Source organism: Phodopus roborovskii, unplaced genomic scaffold, assembly GCF_943737965.1.
Source record: "Phodopus roborovskii unplaced genomic scaffold, PHOROB, whole genome shotgun sequence".
NCBI lineage: Eukaryota > Metazoa > Chordata > Mammalia > Rodentia > Cricetidae > Phodopus > Phodopus roborovskii.
The window spans coordinates 3,249,564-3,265,283 of record NW_026125052.1 but is presented as its reverse complement, the minus strand read 5'-3'; the positions used below and the strand labels follow the sequence as shown (position 1 = coordinate 3,265,283).

General features: G+C 38.3%; 1 protein-coding gene across 1 annotated transcript in view; it reads left to right on the top strand.

Moving 5' to 3' along the window:
• Window positions 1–15,720, top strand: part of Vmp1 (vacuole membrane protein 1) — an 88,629-nt gene that overhangs the window by 48,754 nt on the left and 24,155 nt on the right. The window contains exon 8 of the mRNA XM_051187289.1: window positions 12,317–12,397. Within this exon, the coding sequence (XP_051043246.1) occupies window positions 12,317–12,397 (81 nt within the window). The remainder of the gene's footprint in view (window positions 1–12,316; window positions 12,398–15,720) is intronic.

Sequence of the window (15,720 nt, the reverse complement as noted above, 5' to 3'; positions counted from 1 at the left end):
CATTTGATAATGGTTACTTAAACACTTAGACCAGTGCTTTAGCATTCCATTTATGTTCTGTTCTGTTGAGCACATTTTCCTGTGAAGTGTTTGCATTTGTGTACACCATGTCAGTGCCTGCTGGTTTTTCCCCCTGTGAAGTATCTGTTTCTTTTCGTACAAAGATTTATGACAGAGCTCATGGTATAGAAGATCTGAAACTAAACAAGGGTCATTTTCATATGCTTTTAATGTCATTTGAACACTGAGTGCCATTTGTTGCTGGGACCTGTTTTTGACTCTGTTGAACCCTTTTGCTGGTTGTGGTTTGTCTGGCCATCACATGACTTCTCTGAAAATTCCCCCTCCCCTTCATTTCCAGTAAACTGTTTGAGCAGGCGTGAGTCAGAGTGAAACCAGCTTCCCTGTAACCACAGGGCTTGTTAAAGAATTTGTCAACGTGGGACTCTAGAGGGTTTGCATTAAGCTTAGCAGCAACTCCTACAGTTTGTGTTGTGTTAGGAGGTCCTAGGAAAAGCTTGGTCCTCTCAGGATCTCCTGCTTATTTGCATTGAGTTAAACTGATGAAGTATTCTAGAAATGCTCATTTGAGACTCATTGTCATTAGAGACTTATCAAAGCTACCCAGCCTTCTGTAGTTTCTCCTTTCGGGATCTGCCAAACACACCCAGAAGCATCTAGGGATTTGTTGTTGTTTAAGATTTATTTTTATTTTAAATGTATGAGTGTTTGCCTGTATGCCTGTGTGTGCACACTTCATTCCAGTAAGGATCCCAGTAAGGTGTTGGATCCCTGAATCTGGTCAGGGTTAATCTTCTGCCAGGGGAAAGGACAGTCAGTATGCTTAACTGCTGATCTATCGCTCCCTTAAGTGGTCTCTTACTGAGGTTCTTTTATAGAATATCTCAACTATTGGTGCTGTCGAGTTTGAGACCAAAAGTTATTGTATTTTATTCAGTAAAAAAAGCTAACACTTAAAATGTCTAGTGGGGGCCTAGGGAGATGACTCAGTGATTAAGAGCACTTGCTGCTCTTCCCAGAGGGATCTGGCTTCAATTTCCAACAGAGACACCTGGCACAACATGCAGGCAAAACACAGAAAATAAAATTTTAAAAATTAATCTTCAGTTGTTGTCATTTGAGCACACAGCATGATTTATTAGAATATTTCATGGCTTCTTTTATTAGCTGTCTCAAGAAACTTTTGCTTAATGCTAAATTGTTCTTTAGTCATTCGCATTCCCAGATTGGACTCTTTCTTGGTTTTCTGACAGGGAAGGTAGCTGTGACTTGATGCAAGCTACAGAATGAGCAGCCACTGGGAAGGGTGTCTGCTCCTGGTATGCTCCTGAGGCGCTTTCTTTTTCGTGTGCTAGTTTTATGGGTTTTGTTTTGGTGTGGGTGCTTTTTTTTTTTTTTTTTTTTTTTTTTTTTTTTATGTGTATGTGTTTTGTTTGTTTAGTTTTGTTTATCGTGGGGGCTGGGACACATGTTTGTCACAACATGTGTGTGTCAGTCAGAGTTCAACTCTCCTTCTGCAGTGGGATTCTGGAATTGAATTCAGGTTATTGGGTACTTACAGCCAGGATTACAGGCATTTACCACCATGCATGACTTCCATGTTCATTTCTGAGTTTAATCTTGTCATCCACAATCAGATGTATTGCATTACTTACTTATGCATGTGTGGGTGCATACATGTGTTCAGGTGTTAGAGAAGGCCAGAAGAGTGTTGGATTCTATGGAATTGGAGTTCCAGGAAGTTGTGAATCTCATGCTCAACATGGGTTCTGGGAACTGAACTCAGGTCCTCTGAAGAGCAGCAAGTGCTCTTAACCACTAAGCCGTCTCTCTAACCACACCCCCCCCAACACATACACACATACTTCCTTATTTAAGAAATAGAATAAAAACTAAACATCTAAATCCAATCTCCTAATAATTTCTTTCTGCTTACTCTTCTACAACAATATATACACAGAAGAAAATGTTCTAGAAAATTCTGAAGTAGTTGTTCCTGACAAGAAAGAATAAAATAATGGATGTTTAAAATTGATTTCTAGCCATATCCTTAACTCTCAGGATAAGTTAAATTTTTTAAAGTTTTGCTTGTTTTATTAGTGAAACAATTCTAATTGAAACCATCTGATTTTCAAATAAAAATAAGAGGTTACTACAACCCAGTCAGTAAGAAAACAAAGTAAATAATATTTAAGGTTTTCTTCTTAGTTTGCTTTGGAAATTGGAGTAGAATGGATTTGTTTTGTGTTTGCTTTGTTCTTTTCATATCCACACCTGTTTACGGATATGAAAAAAATAAGTAATAGGTAAGCATTAGATTACCTTTGTTAACTAATTTACAAATGGTTTCTTTTCAGGTTTTATATTTCAAACACCTTTTGTAAATGCCTCTAGAAAGTTCCCTTTTGTTGAGACTTGACCTATAAGACTGTATATGGCTCTAATTTTTGCTGAAGGGTTTTTATATCAATACCATTGCTGCTAAAAATGCAAGCCCCCTCTGTGCTTTAACTGCTCAGCCCTCAAGGGAATTGTGGCTCAAGATCAGAATTATGTGGGAGGATGGCAAAGCTGTGTTGATTTTCAGTTAGCCAGGGTATTTGATTTGTCATGAGAGATCTGGAAGTTTTTCCTGTTAGGCATGTTAGGAATTTCTTTTTATTAGTTTCCTTTCCATTTTTCCTATTTTGCCTTTTGGAATGTAAAAGTGCAACTGTTCTGATTTTAAACTGAAACACTGTGTACAGGCCTTCATTTACTCTCCAGCACTACAGACAAAATGTCCCTAACTCTCTCTCTCTCTCTCTCTCTCTCTCTCTCTCTCTCTCTCTCTCTCACACACACACACACACACACACACACACACACACAGCAATGTATGTACAGCCATGTGCCATGTAATGGCATTTCCATCTGTGACAGACCATGTATACCACAATTTATGATTATATCACCTGGTGATATCATATAAACCTACTTGGTGGTATTCATGATATATAATGATGGAATTGCCTAATTATGCATTTCTTCATTACAGACTGCATGACTATATTCAAGTTTCTTTGTCAAATCCCCATGTATTGGTATTTTTTTGTATGTGTTTTTGTTAACATATTATCAATTGTGTAGAATAATGGGTTTCATTGCTTTGCTCTTTGTTGTTGTTTTTGAAGCAAGGTCTTGCTGTAGAGGCTCAAACTTAATATGTGGCCTATGTCAGCCTCACTTAATAGTTCTACCCCAGTTTTCCATAGACCCACCTGCTTCTGCTTCATGTGTGCTGAGAATAGAGGTGTGTACTGCTAGGACCAATAGCTTTACTCTTTATCAATCTAAATTTTCTGCCTCTGGCTGTTTTGTAACTTAATTTTCATAGCTTTGGAAAGAGTTTGATTCAGGCTCATCTGAACCTGTTGTGACCTCTTTCTTTTCCCCAACTGACTGGCTGTTATTGTTATTTATTTATTGACAGAGAAGATTTTAAAACAACACTGTTTCTCTGTGTAGTCCAGTGTGGTCCTATACTTGCAATCTTATTGACTCATCCTATAGAAGACCAAGATTACAATTATACATCCTACCATACCCAACCACTTCGTTGTGTATGGGTAGATTCTTTTTTTGGTTTTGGTGTTTTGAGACAGTTTCTCTGTGTGACAGTCCTGGCTGTCCTGAAATTCACTTTGCCTTGAACTCACAGAGATCTGCCTGCCTCTGCCCTCAGGAGTGCTAGGATTAAGGGTGTGCACTACCACACCTGGCCATGTATTCTTTTTAATTACAATTTGAATATGAGAACTAATACCATTCTTATTTATAACAAATGTAACAACAACAGAACTATTTTAGGGCTGGTGAGCTGGTTATCTTAAAAAAAAAAAAAAAAAAAAAAAAAAAAAAGATAAGTATTCTAATCTCATTCCAAATCAAAATAAAATTCTTAAATACAAATCTTTTTTAAAAAATGAAATGCAGCAAGTGCTTTACAAATTGAGCCCTCTTCCCCAGCCCCACTTATTTTAAACATTTATTCTATTTTTATTACTTTATGTTTGAGTATGTGTATGCACACATGTGTGCGGGTATGATGGAAGTCAATAGGAGGGATTGGAGCCTCTGGAGCTGAAGTTAGAGGCGTCATGAGTTACTCACCATGGGTTCAGGGAACTGAACTCTGGCCCTCTAAGCACAAACTCTCCTGCCATCTGAGCCATCTCTCCAGCCCTGAAACCTCAGCCTGTGCCAGGCATAGTGGTGCACACCTTTAATCACGTGACAGAGACAAATAGATGTCTGTGAGTTTGAAGCCAGCCTGGGTCTACATTGCATGGAGAGTTGTAGGACAGTCAGGATTACATAGTGAGACCCTGTCTCAAAAAAAGAAAAGAAAAGAAAGGGAAAAAAAAGAAACAATAAAGCAAACAAAATGAGTATTAAGTTAGAGTAAGCCAGGCATGGTAGTACATGCTGTAATCCAATCACTTAGGAAGGTAATGCGCGAGGACCAAGAGTTCGAAACAAACCTGTCTAAAATAACAACAATAGTACTGTGGACTAATATTAAGTTTAACAAGGGTATTGTTCATAACTATCTCAAACTGACAATAACCTAAGTGTTACACTAGACGTAGACTAAATTGTGCTATGTACATACAATAGAATAACATCAATTTTAACAAATTGGTTAATCCACATAAACAGCATGGAATAAACAAATAGGTGTAATATTGAACCAAAGAAACCAGACCTGCAAGAGGACATGCTGTAATAGTCCTGTTTATATAAAGCTCAAAAATAGGAACAGCTAAGTCTGTAGCACTAAGCGGCAAGGAGGGTAATTATTCTGGTGAAAGGAGTGACTTCTAGGAGTAGTGTCCTGTCCCCACTCAGTGGAAGTTGACATTGATGTGTTTACGAAATCCACCAAAATATATATTTTCAGTTTGTATTGTATATATGTTATACCTCGGTTTTAAAAAGAAATTTTGTGTGAGCCAGGCATGGAATCACACACATTTAATCCTGTCACTCAGAAGGCAGAGGCAGGCAGATCTCTGTGATTTTGAGGTCAGCGTGGACTTCATAGACTCAAGACAGCCAAGGCTACATAGAAAGACCCTGTCATAAAAAATGTTTTGTATGTGTGTGGTATAGACGTGTGTGGACAGGTGCATATACATACCCCTGTGTGTGTGTTGGGGCTAGAGGAAGGCATCAGGTAGACTGGTAAACAGCGAGCCCCACTGATTCCCCCTTCTCCCACAGCGCAGGCGTTAACGATGTGCGTGGCCTCACCTGGCTTTTTACAGCCTGGGATTTACTCTTGTCTTTATGTTTGTTCAGCAAGTACTCTTATCCACCAAGCCATCTCCCCAGCCCCTGGACTTGAGTTTGGAAAGTATTTCAGCTATCTACTCCTGCACAAAAGTAAATGTGGTCACAGGGTTTGTTTGTTTGTTTGTTTTGAAACATGGTCTCACTAAGTACCACATTTGCCTTCACATGTAGTTTTTCACATTTATTTATTCATTTATGCATTAATTAATGGCAAGGAGGGTACATATGTGCTACAACTCGTATGTTGAAATCAGAGGACAACTTACATGAGTTGGTTTTCTCCTTCCACCATTTGGGTTCTGGGAATTCAATCAAATGTAGGTTTCTCTTGGCCACAATTATCGTTATCCACTGAGTTATCTCACACGCCCCATATGTAGTTGCAATTGTGTACATACAAGTAATGCTTTGTGGACAGAGCTGGTTGTATGTATATACTTAGGAATATACACAAGGATCTGTGGCACGAATTCTAGTTCGTCTTAATAAAAACTCAGAGTCAGATATTAGGGGTTGAAAGCTGAGAGATCAGAGAAGCAAATGGCCAGCCACTAGAGTTCTCACCTCTAACAGTGCTCAGACCAGAAGGGGCCATTCTGTTCTCAGACTGCATTGAGCTCCTGTCTCCTCCCGCCTTATATCCCTTCCTGTCTCCACCCTTCGTGCTGGAATTAAAGCTGTGTTACTTCAAGTGTTGTGATCTTCTTTGTGTGAGCTCTGTTTCTCTTTTAGACTGGATCAGTTTCGTGTAGCTCAGGGTAGCCTCAGAGGTTAAGAGCATAGGTTGCTCTTCCAAAGGACCTGAGTTCAATTCCCAGCAACCACATGGTGGCTCACAACCATCTATAGTGAGATCTGATGCCCTCTTCTGGTGTGCAGGTATACATACATATAGAGCACTCTTAAACATTTAAAAAAGAAAGAAAAGAAATCCAAGAAGTTCTATTAGTTCAGAGTAAGCTTTAGCATATAACCATTTTAGCATATAATCTTAACATAGTTAAGAAGGCAGGTAGGGCCTGTAGAGATGGCTCAGTAGTTAAGAGCATTTGCTGTTCTTGCACCCTGTCCCAGGGGATCCAATGCTGCCTTCTAGTCTCTGGGCACCAGAAACACATGTGAGGCATTGACATGCATGCAAGCAGAACACACATTTTTAATTTTTTTTTTAATTAAAAGAAGACAGTTTACTCAAACATCCATAAGATTCTAAGACAATACAGTATTTTTCTCCAGGATTGTCGTATTCATTTAAATGCTGCTTTTGAAGAGGTCTTTTCCAGCTGGGCATACTGGTACACACTGTTAATCAATATACTGGAGAGCAGAGGCAGAGACAGGTAGATTTCTGTGAATTCAAAGCCAGTCTGGTCTACAGAGCAAGTTCCAAACAAACTAAAACAAATAAAGTGTTCTTTCTGTGTGGTAATAAAGAATTACTGTTTGCAAATAAATATTATTGAGTATATTTCTATTTAAAATATTAGAGTCAAGGATTAGCATTTTACAGGCTGGTTATAATCAGTCCTGTAGTTTCGCTTCTCTGATTGTCCTAAATCCCTTTCTTAGAAAGAAGACACATAGAGCAGCAGTGATCTGGGGCATTGTAATTTTAAGTTTTGTATCCTTTTTTCTACTCTTGCAGCCTCTGGTGATAGAAGTAGAGTCTTTGTTTTCCTTTGTTTTCTTGCATCATTGGAGAAGTTGTGGCTCGCATCTTTAGCTGTTTTAAAAGTGTAATTGGGTAGGTGCATTGTCACTGTGTGGGACTGGGAAATAGAACCTTCCTTATATTTGGTTTATAACTGAGTAAACCAGAAAATGGTGCATAGTACTAATTGTGAATGTATGTTACTTATTTAAGTAGAGCCAGAGAATGACCATGCCTCTCATGCAGGCACTTAAATTGTGTAATAGATAAAGGTTGTGAAATGTTGAGTACAGAGAAATGAAACTATAAAAAGGAATTTGGTTTTTGTTGTACATATTTTTTTTTATAAAATGGCAAATGACAATTAAAGAAATAATCAAATTGGACTCTTTATTGTTCCCATAAATATTACAAGATTATTAAAACAACATTAATTTCATTTTATATTTAACTAGAACATTGAATGCCTAATATGCAAGTTTCTTTGATAATTTTCATCTGTTTTTGTTTTTAAAATATTATTGGTATTGGGCTGGAGAGATGGCTCAGAGGTTAAGAGCACTAACTGCTCTTCCAGAAGTTCTGAGTTCAATTCCCAGCAATCACATGGTGGCTCACAACCATCTTTAATGAGATCTGGTGCTCTCTTCTGGCCTGAATTCATACATACAGGCAGAACTCTGTATAATAAATAAATAAATAAATAAATAAATAAATAAATCCTTTAAAAAATATTATTGGTACATATTTTTAATTGGCTTATTCATCCTACTTGATGTAAAAGACAACAGCTTTTGTTGAAGATGTTTAGGAACTGTTTTAAAGCTTTAGGAACTGAGGAGTTCTTTAGTGATGTTAGGTGGCATTTCTGAGTTTTTACAGTGAAATAATTGCCAAATAATATACATAGAGTAAAATTCACTCCCTTGATGTTTTAAAGGCAAGTTAAAATATATGGACAGTATTACTCTAAAATCAATGTGGAAAGAGCTGTCACATTATACAGATAATAATTTCCATCTAGGGGAGACACAATGGTCAAGAAGGTGCTTTTCCCTGGCGTTGGTGGTGCACACCTTTAGTTCTAGCACTTCGAGTCAGAGGCAGGTGAATCTCTGTGAGTTTGAGGCCACCCTGCTCTACCGAGCTAGATCCAGGGCAGGCTCCAAAGCAATACAGAGAAACCCTGTCTCGAAAAACCAGAAGAAGAAAAAAAGAAAGAAGGTGGTTTTCTCAGGGTGAGGCCCCTACTTTGCACTCCAGGTATAGCAACTGACCCCTGCAATTTCCCAAGATGGAGGAAACTCAGCTGCATAGTATATGATAGTGAGGGAAGATATTTGTACTCTCATCTGAATGAAAATTTATTTTAAAAATAATTGTATGGAGCAATGGCTCTGCAGCTAAGAACACTGGCTTCTCCTGTAGAGGACCCAGGTTTGGTTCTTAGCACATACATGATAACATGATAGACCACCTCTAACTCCGGTTCCAGGGGAAACTGGTGTCCTCTTCTTACCTCTGCAGGCACTCTACTTGCACGTGATATAATTTCATATCTATAGATAAAAACACTAATATAAATACATAAAAAAATAAAAAGTAAATAACTTACAACAACAACCAAAACAAAACAAAAAACACAGTTAGGTTTGGAGGCATACACCTTTAATCCTAGCACTAAAGAGATAGAGGAAGGGTGATCTGTGAGTCCCAGGCCAGCCAGAGTTATACAATGAAACCCTGTCTCAAATTAATACATGCCTTTTAACCTATATGGCAACCGTGAGAGCAAAATTACATTTATAGCGTAGAACTTGTGGGAAGACAAAAGAATGAAGTTCCAGTTAGATCTTTAGATCTGGGATACCTCAGTTGTAGAGCACTTGAAAGCCAGGGTTCCATCCTTGAGACTACTCCACATTAAAAATAAGTCCTTTAACCTTTGTTGGTGTATTTGGGGAGGTGGTTCAGTGAAGAAGTGTGAGAACCCAAGTATAGATAATCATCACCCAGGTTAGAGAAAAGCATGTCAACATGTGACTGTAACCCCAGCACTGGGGAGACAGAGATGGAAAGAACTCAGGAGGAACAGTGAGCAACATTGTCTCCAGTAATAATAGTAGCCATAGTGATAGTAATTGCCATACAGGGAGGCGCCTGCAGCAGGCCACCCCTGGCTTCCTTCCACAGTTGCACAAGAAAGCACATTTGTATGTACGTGTACACATGCATACTTTGTTAGTAATTTTTTTTTTATGGTTTTTCAAGACAGGGTTTCTCTGTGTAACAGCCCTGGCTGTCCTGGTAGTAGCTCTGTAGACCAGGCTGTTCTCAAACTCATTCTCACTGAGATCCACCTGTCTCTGCCTCCCAAGTGCTGGGATGAAAGGTGTGTGCCACCACTGCCCAGCCTTTATTAGTAAATTCTATTTGTGTGACTTTAAGATTAAAAATGTATATAATAACATAATATTTATGAAATATAACCATAAATTTCTTGACTAATATAAAATACTTTAGCTTTGGTACAAGTACTAATACAGTGGCAAGGTGGATAGTTGAGTCCATGAAACTGCATATTTATTCAATTAATTATTTCTTATAATGAAACACAATCAGATTTCACCATGACTTCAGTTAATGTTCATGAATTATTTGTCATATCATTGTAACATTAATTCTTAGAACAGAAGACCTGGGGACTATTAGAAGAACTAAATACATACAACTTATAAAATCTCCTTTTAATAGACTACTTTTACCATTTAAAAAAAAAAATAAAACTTGGGGCTAGAGAAATGGCTCAGTGGTTTTAGAGCATGGTCTGCTCTTCCAGAGGACCTGAGTTCAATTCCCAGCAACCATATGGTGGCTCATAACCATCTGTAATGAGATCTTGTGCCCTCTTCTGGTATGCAGACATATATAAGGAGGCAGAATAAATAAATGAATCCTTTAAAAATAAAATAACTTCCCATTAAAATGATGTTTTGTTTCTTTTGCTTGTAATACATGTCAGCTTCAAATTAAAAAGCAAAAATACAAGGCTGGAGAGGATGGCTCAGCAGTTAAGAGCATTGACTGTTCTTCTAGAGGACCTGGGTTCAATTCCCAGCACCCACATGGCAGCTTACAATTGTCTGCAGTTTACAGTTCCAGGGGATCTGACACCCTCACACAGACATGAAGGCAGGCAAAACACCAACACATATAAAATAAAAATATGTAAATCATTTTTTTAAACAGCAAAAATACAATCAGTGGCAGTTTATGCCTTACTTGTTTGTATGGGTAAATTCTTTACTCAAATCCAGAGTGTGGAAGTGCTAAGATTAACTGATGTTGGACACCTCAAAGAACTGACAACTTCCCTAGTCCCCTTTGTTAGTCATAGTCCTCCTGTTGAATTGACTTCTTTTTCAGGATTTGTTTTTAAACTAAAAAATGTGTTTCCTGCTGGGAGTTCATATCTATAGTCTTGGCTGTTTGGGAAGCTAATACAGGAGGATTGGGAGTTCTAGACCAGCCTGGGCAGCATAGAAGAAGCCCATTTCCCCCCCCCTCCAAAAAAAACTTTGAACTTCTATAGTCTTAAATATACTTATGTAGAAGGAGTTAGTTAGATATGATAGGCCAATATGAGCATATTAGGTATCTATAATTTTTAACTTTTGTTTCTTTATATAAATTGTACAGTTATGTCTCTTTCCTGGTTAAATATGTTTGGTTTTTTTTTTGTTTGTTTGTTTGTTTTGTTTTGTTTATTTTTCAAGACAGGGTTTCTTTATGTTGCCCTGGCTATCTGTAGACCAGACTGGCTTTGAAATCACAGAGCTCTGCCTGCCTCTATCTCTTGAGTGCCGTGATTAGAGGTGTGTGCCACCACTGCCTAGCAACTATAAATTTGTTGATCTTTTCTAAATCACATGGTACAAAATTACTTTTGTATAATTTTATGAATTATGTAAGTGTCATGATAGAATTGAATGAACCTAGGTTTCTATTGATATAAAAGAGCATATGATGTGTGTGTATGTGATGGAAAATTGCTCAGCCATAGAAAAAGGATGTAGTTCTGGGGTTTTGAGGCAATATGAATGGAACTGGAGGACATTATATGTGAAGTGAAATAATTCAGGAACAGAAGCCAGCCAGTGATGGCTCACGCCTTTAATCCCAGCACTAGGGAGGCAGAGACTGGTAGATCTCTGAGAAACCCTGTCTCAGATAACAACAAAAATTCAGGGACAGAAAGATAAATACCCCCTTATTGTCAAGTATATACGGAAGTTAGCATGTTGGTCTAACAGAGGAATAATGATTACATTATTCTATTGGGCATGGGGAGTGAGGGGTGAAGAGATAATAATGGGTAGCAGACACAAGGGTACACTAGGGTAAGAGAAATAGCTTCATGAACTCTGCAGCATGGTAGGATAAATGGTCAAAAACAATGAAGTTTTGCAAAATGGGCTAGTTTAGGCCTAGATGTTGTCATTGTCTAGAAAAATTCTGGCTTTCTACCATGCTGTTATTTGGCAATTAAGTCTGTCAGGTTATAAAAGGGAAAAGAAAAGGATAAGATAAACCAGGATTTACAACACAAGGATTTGGCCCATGTAGTTAACAATATTTTGTCCATCTCTAGAGCATCCAGAGAGAGTCCCAGAGATACAGCAATTCATTCTTAAATGTGGGGAGATTTTAAGGGCATCAGTGGCACACTCCTTTAGTCCCAGCACTCGGGAGACAGAGGCAGGCGGGTCTCTGTGAGCTCAAGGCCAGCTTGATCTTCAGAGTGAGTTCCAGGTCAGGCTCCAAAGCAATACAAAGAAACCCTGTCTCGAAAAACCTGGGGGGGGGGTGCGTATGTAAAATTGTGAAGACTTGTTTGTATGTTTTCCCATGAAACCTTGAATGAATCAGTATGAGCCAGATGTGGTGGTATATACCTTTTTAGTCCTAGCACTCAGGAGTAGAGACAGGAGAATCATGAGTTCAAGGCCAGTCTGTACTACAAAGCAAGAATCTGTATACAAACAAATAAGAATTGATTCTCTCAGATTGTAAGATACTTAATACAACAAAGAGTTGTCTTTTGGGGCATCAAGATGCCTATGTGGGTAAAGACACTTGTCCCAAATCCTAATAACTAAGTTCAATCCCCAGAACCTACATGGTAGAAGGAAAGAACCATCTCCGTGTGTGTGTGTGTGTGTGTGTGTGTGTGTGTGTGTGTGTGTGTGTGTGTGTGTGTGTGTACATAATCATAAATAATATGTTTCAAAATCTTTGTTTCTACAGGACTTTGCATCACGGGCAAAACTGGCAGTTCAAAGCCTAGTACAGAAAGTTGGATTTTTTGGAATTTTGGCCTGTGCTTCTGTAAGTAGATTATATTTGAAGTTATAAATTAATTTTACTAAATGGTATGAATATATCTTAGTCAATTTTGTTTTTTATGTGTATGAGTGTTTTGTGTTCTTGTAAGTATGTACATGTACCACATTCATGTCTGGCACCTGCAAAAGTCAGAAAAGGGCCAGATCCTCTGGAACTGGAGTAACAGATGTTTTTTTTTTTGCCACTGTGTGGGTGCTGGGAACTGAACTGGGGTCTCAGAGGCACCCCTCCAGCACCTCAGTTGTTTTTAAAGAGATACTCCTGAATAAACAAAAATGTTATTTGTGGGGCTTGGGTTTTGTTTGGTTGGTTGGTTGGTTGTGGAGTTTTGTTTTACTTTATTTGGGGTGTTCAGATGGGGTCTTATAATATAGCCCTGGCTGGAACTCACAGAAATCATCCACCTGCCTCTACCTACTAAAGCTGGGATTAAAGCTGTGCCCAACTACACCCAGCTGCTATCATTTTTGCTGAGTATAAATTTTGTGAATCATTCATGTTATTAATTGAGCTTATTCGCATTGAGTAAATTCACGGTCATGTCTATTGACTTCAAGTATTTCATCACACAATAATGACTTCAGATCTGAAAGGCTTGATTCAGCAAGAACAAAAGAAATAAAATCCATTATTCCTTCAAAGAATTAATCATGAAATGAATTAGCTAAGTCTTTGTCTAGAGTTACAAGTATTAACAGGAAGATTCATATAAAACCTGATAGGCAGTGGATCTCTGAGTTCCAGGACAGCCAGGGCTACACAGAGAAACCCTATCTTAAAAACCTGACTTCTGACTTCAGACATATTAGTTGTGACAGCTGCCTTGGATGCATGAGGAATTCAGTTGGGATTCTCAGAATCATAAAAAGCCAAGGTAGTACATGTGCCTGTAATCTCAGCAATGGCAAGATGGGAGATGGAGACAGATGCCTAATGCACATAGATGCTCACACACTTAAACCAAAATGTCCATGTGCCTAAAATACTGCTGTTGATCCTGGACACGCCACAAGTTTCCATAGTGTACTCCGTTCAGCAGTCTTCTATCACAATAGTGTAACAAAAGCTGATAAGATTAAGGATGAGACTTGTGATAAACCACACATGGAGCACAGCTATAGCCCAGCACTGAGGAGTGGAGACAGGAGGGTCAGAAGTTCAGGGTCTTCCCTGGTGACATAGCAGGCTTGAGGGTTTGAGGCCTTATCTTCAAAAGCAGCTTGTGAATTGGTAAGATGGTTGTGACCTGAGCTCAACCCCCAGAATCCAAGTAAAGGTGAAGAAGGTATCTGGTGTCCTAAAGTTTTCCTGACACTCACATGCATGTGTGCCTGGAAACACACATACAAACATAAAACATTTTTGCAGTAACAAATATAGTGCCTTGCACATAAATGCTCATTTATTTTTTCTGTAATTTTATCAGCCTTTATCAGCTACTACACCTTAGGAGTAAATAAGTAAAAGGTGGTGATAGTACATACATAATGTCAACACTTGAGAATCTGAGGCAGGAGGATAATTTAAAGACCACTCTGAGTGAGTTTGAAGCCAGTATGGTCTACATAGTAAGTTCTAGAACAGCCGGGGCTACATAGAAAGATTCTCTCAATCAAAACCAAAACAAAACAATAGCAACAAAAACAAGGAAGTAAATGTTATCCTTGGGTATGTACTTCCATGGTAGAGTGTTCATATAGCATAAGCCAACAATTAAAGAATGAAAGGAAGGAGGAAAGTGAAATGTGTTTGCTATCTCAAAGATCAGGAAGATTGTTAGAAGCTGTGTGTGGTGGCCCTGCCTTTAATCCCCAATTTGGGAGGCAAAGGAAGGCAAATCTCTGTGAGTTTGAAACTAGCCTAGTCTACATAGTGAACTCCAGGACAGCCTGAGCTACATTTTATGAGACCCTGTCTCATAAAAATTAATAAAATAAATATTTAGAAGTTTAGTCTGGCCTGGTGATGCACACTTTTAGTCCTAGCCCTTGAGGCGGACACAGGTGTATCTATGAGTTCAAAGCTAATTTGATCTGTAGAGTGAATTCCAGGACAGCCAGAGCTACACTGAGAAACCCTGTCTTGGGGTGGGGCTTAAAGGGGATGGAGGGGTGGATACAGTGTTAAGTGAAACGTACTGTGGATAAGCAGAGGAGCCTATTGGATAATAATATTCTTAATGTGAGGCCGAGAGAACAAGCTGAGAGCCATATTTGCCTGAGTTCAGATCTTCTTCAAAGGAGAAATGCCTTAATCTGTCTAACCATTTTTCTCTGAAAAATAAGCATGATAGATTCATGTAGCATGTGGGGTTGGGTGTTTTGGTGAGGCAAACCCCTTATCAAAGGTGATGCACACCTTTGATACCAGCACTTGGGAGAAAGAGGCAGGTGGATCTCTATGAGTTCGAGGACAGCCTGGTCAACAGAGTGAGTTCCAGGACAGGCTCCAAAGCTATACAGAGAAACCCTGTCTCCAAAAACAAAACAAAAAAGAGAACAACCTAACTATAAAAATTGTCTCAGTATTTCTTTAATTTACTGAAGCAAAAAAAAAGTATTCACTGTTACTCATTTGTGCCTGTGTGTTGGAAATTCACTGTCTATTTTAGGCATTCTTTTGATTATGTACAGTTTGAGTTAATATAAACTTAAAGATGAGTTTAGCTATCTAGGAATTTTTTTCTAAGATGTGTAATTAAGATTAAAGGGGCACTTATTAATTATTTGACAGTCTTGTTGACATCGGGGCTTTCCTTTTGGAATTCAAAAGTAAAAATTCTGTAAATTAAGTGACTTGTAAATGGCCCAGGCAACAGTCACAAGGGCACAGAACTTCTATGGGAGAAAAATAAATGAAAGGTTCAAAAACAGTTTTGGTTTCTTCACTTTTTTACTTAAAATTGTTTTAACGTGGGAATGTTTAAGAAGGTATTTATTGTGAATCACTTCTTTGTCTAGGACAGAGTATTCAAAACAACTGGGTCAGTGTGCTTTCCTATTTCCATCCTTGACCTTCTTTTTAAAATACGTCAAATGGCCCCGAACTCTTAGGCTTTCTTAAAATGAAGTACAAATAGTAAATTATTTTTTGAGACAGTATCTTATGTATTTTAGCCCAAGTGCCACAACTACAGGCATGTAGCACCAGCAGCTAATAATGAGTTTTTAAATGTGAAAAAAAATCATCAATAAATGTAATTGTGGATTTAACATAATGTTTACAGAAGATATGGACACTTCTAGATCATTGTGTTTAGGGTAACGATTTACTTATAATGTGTCCAATAATTTCAAGACTTCATT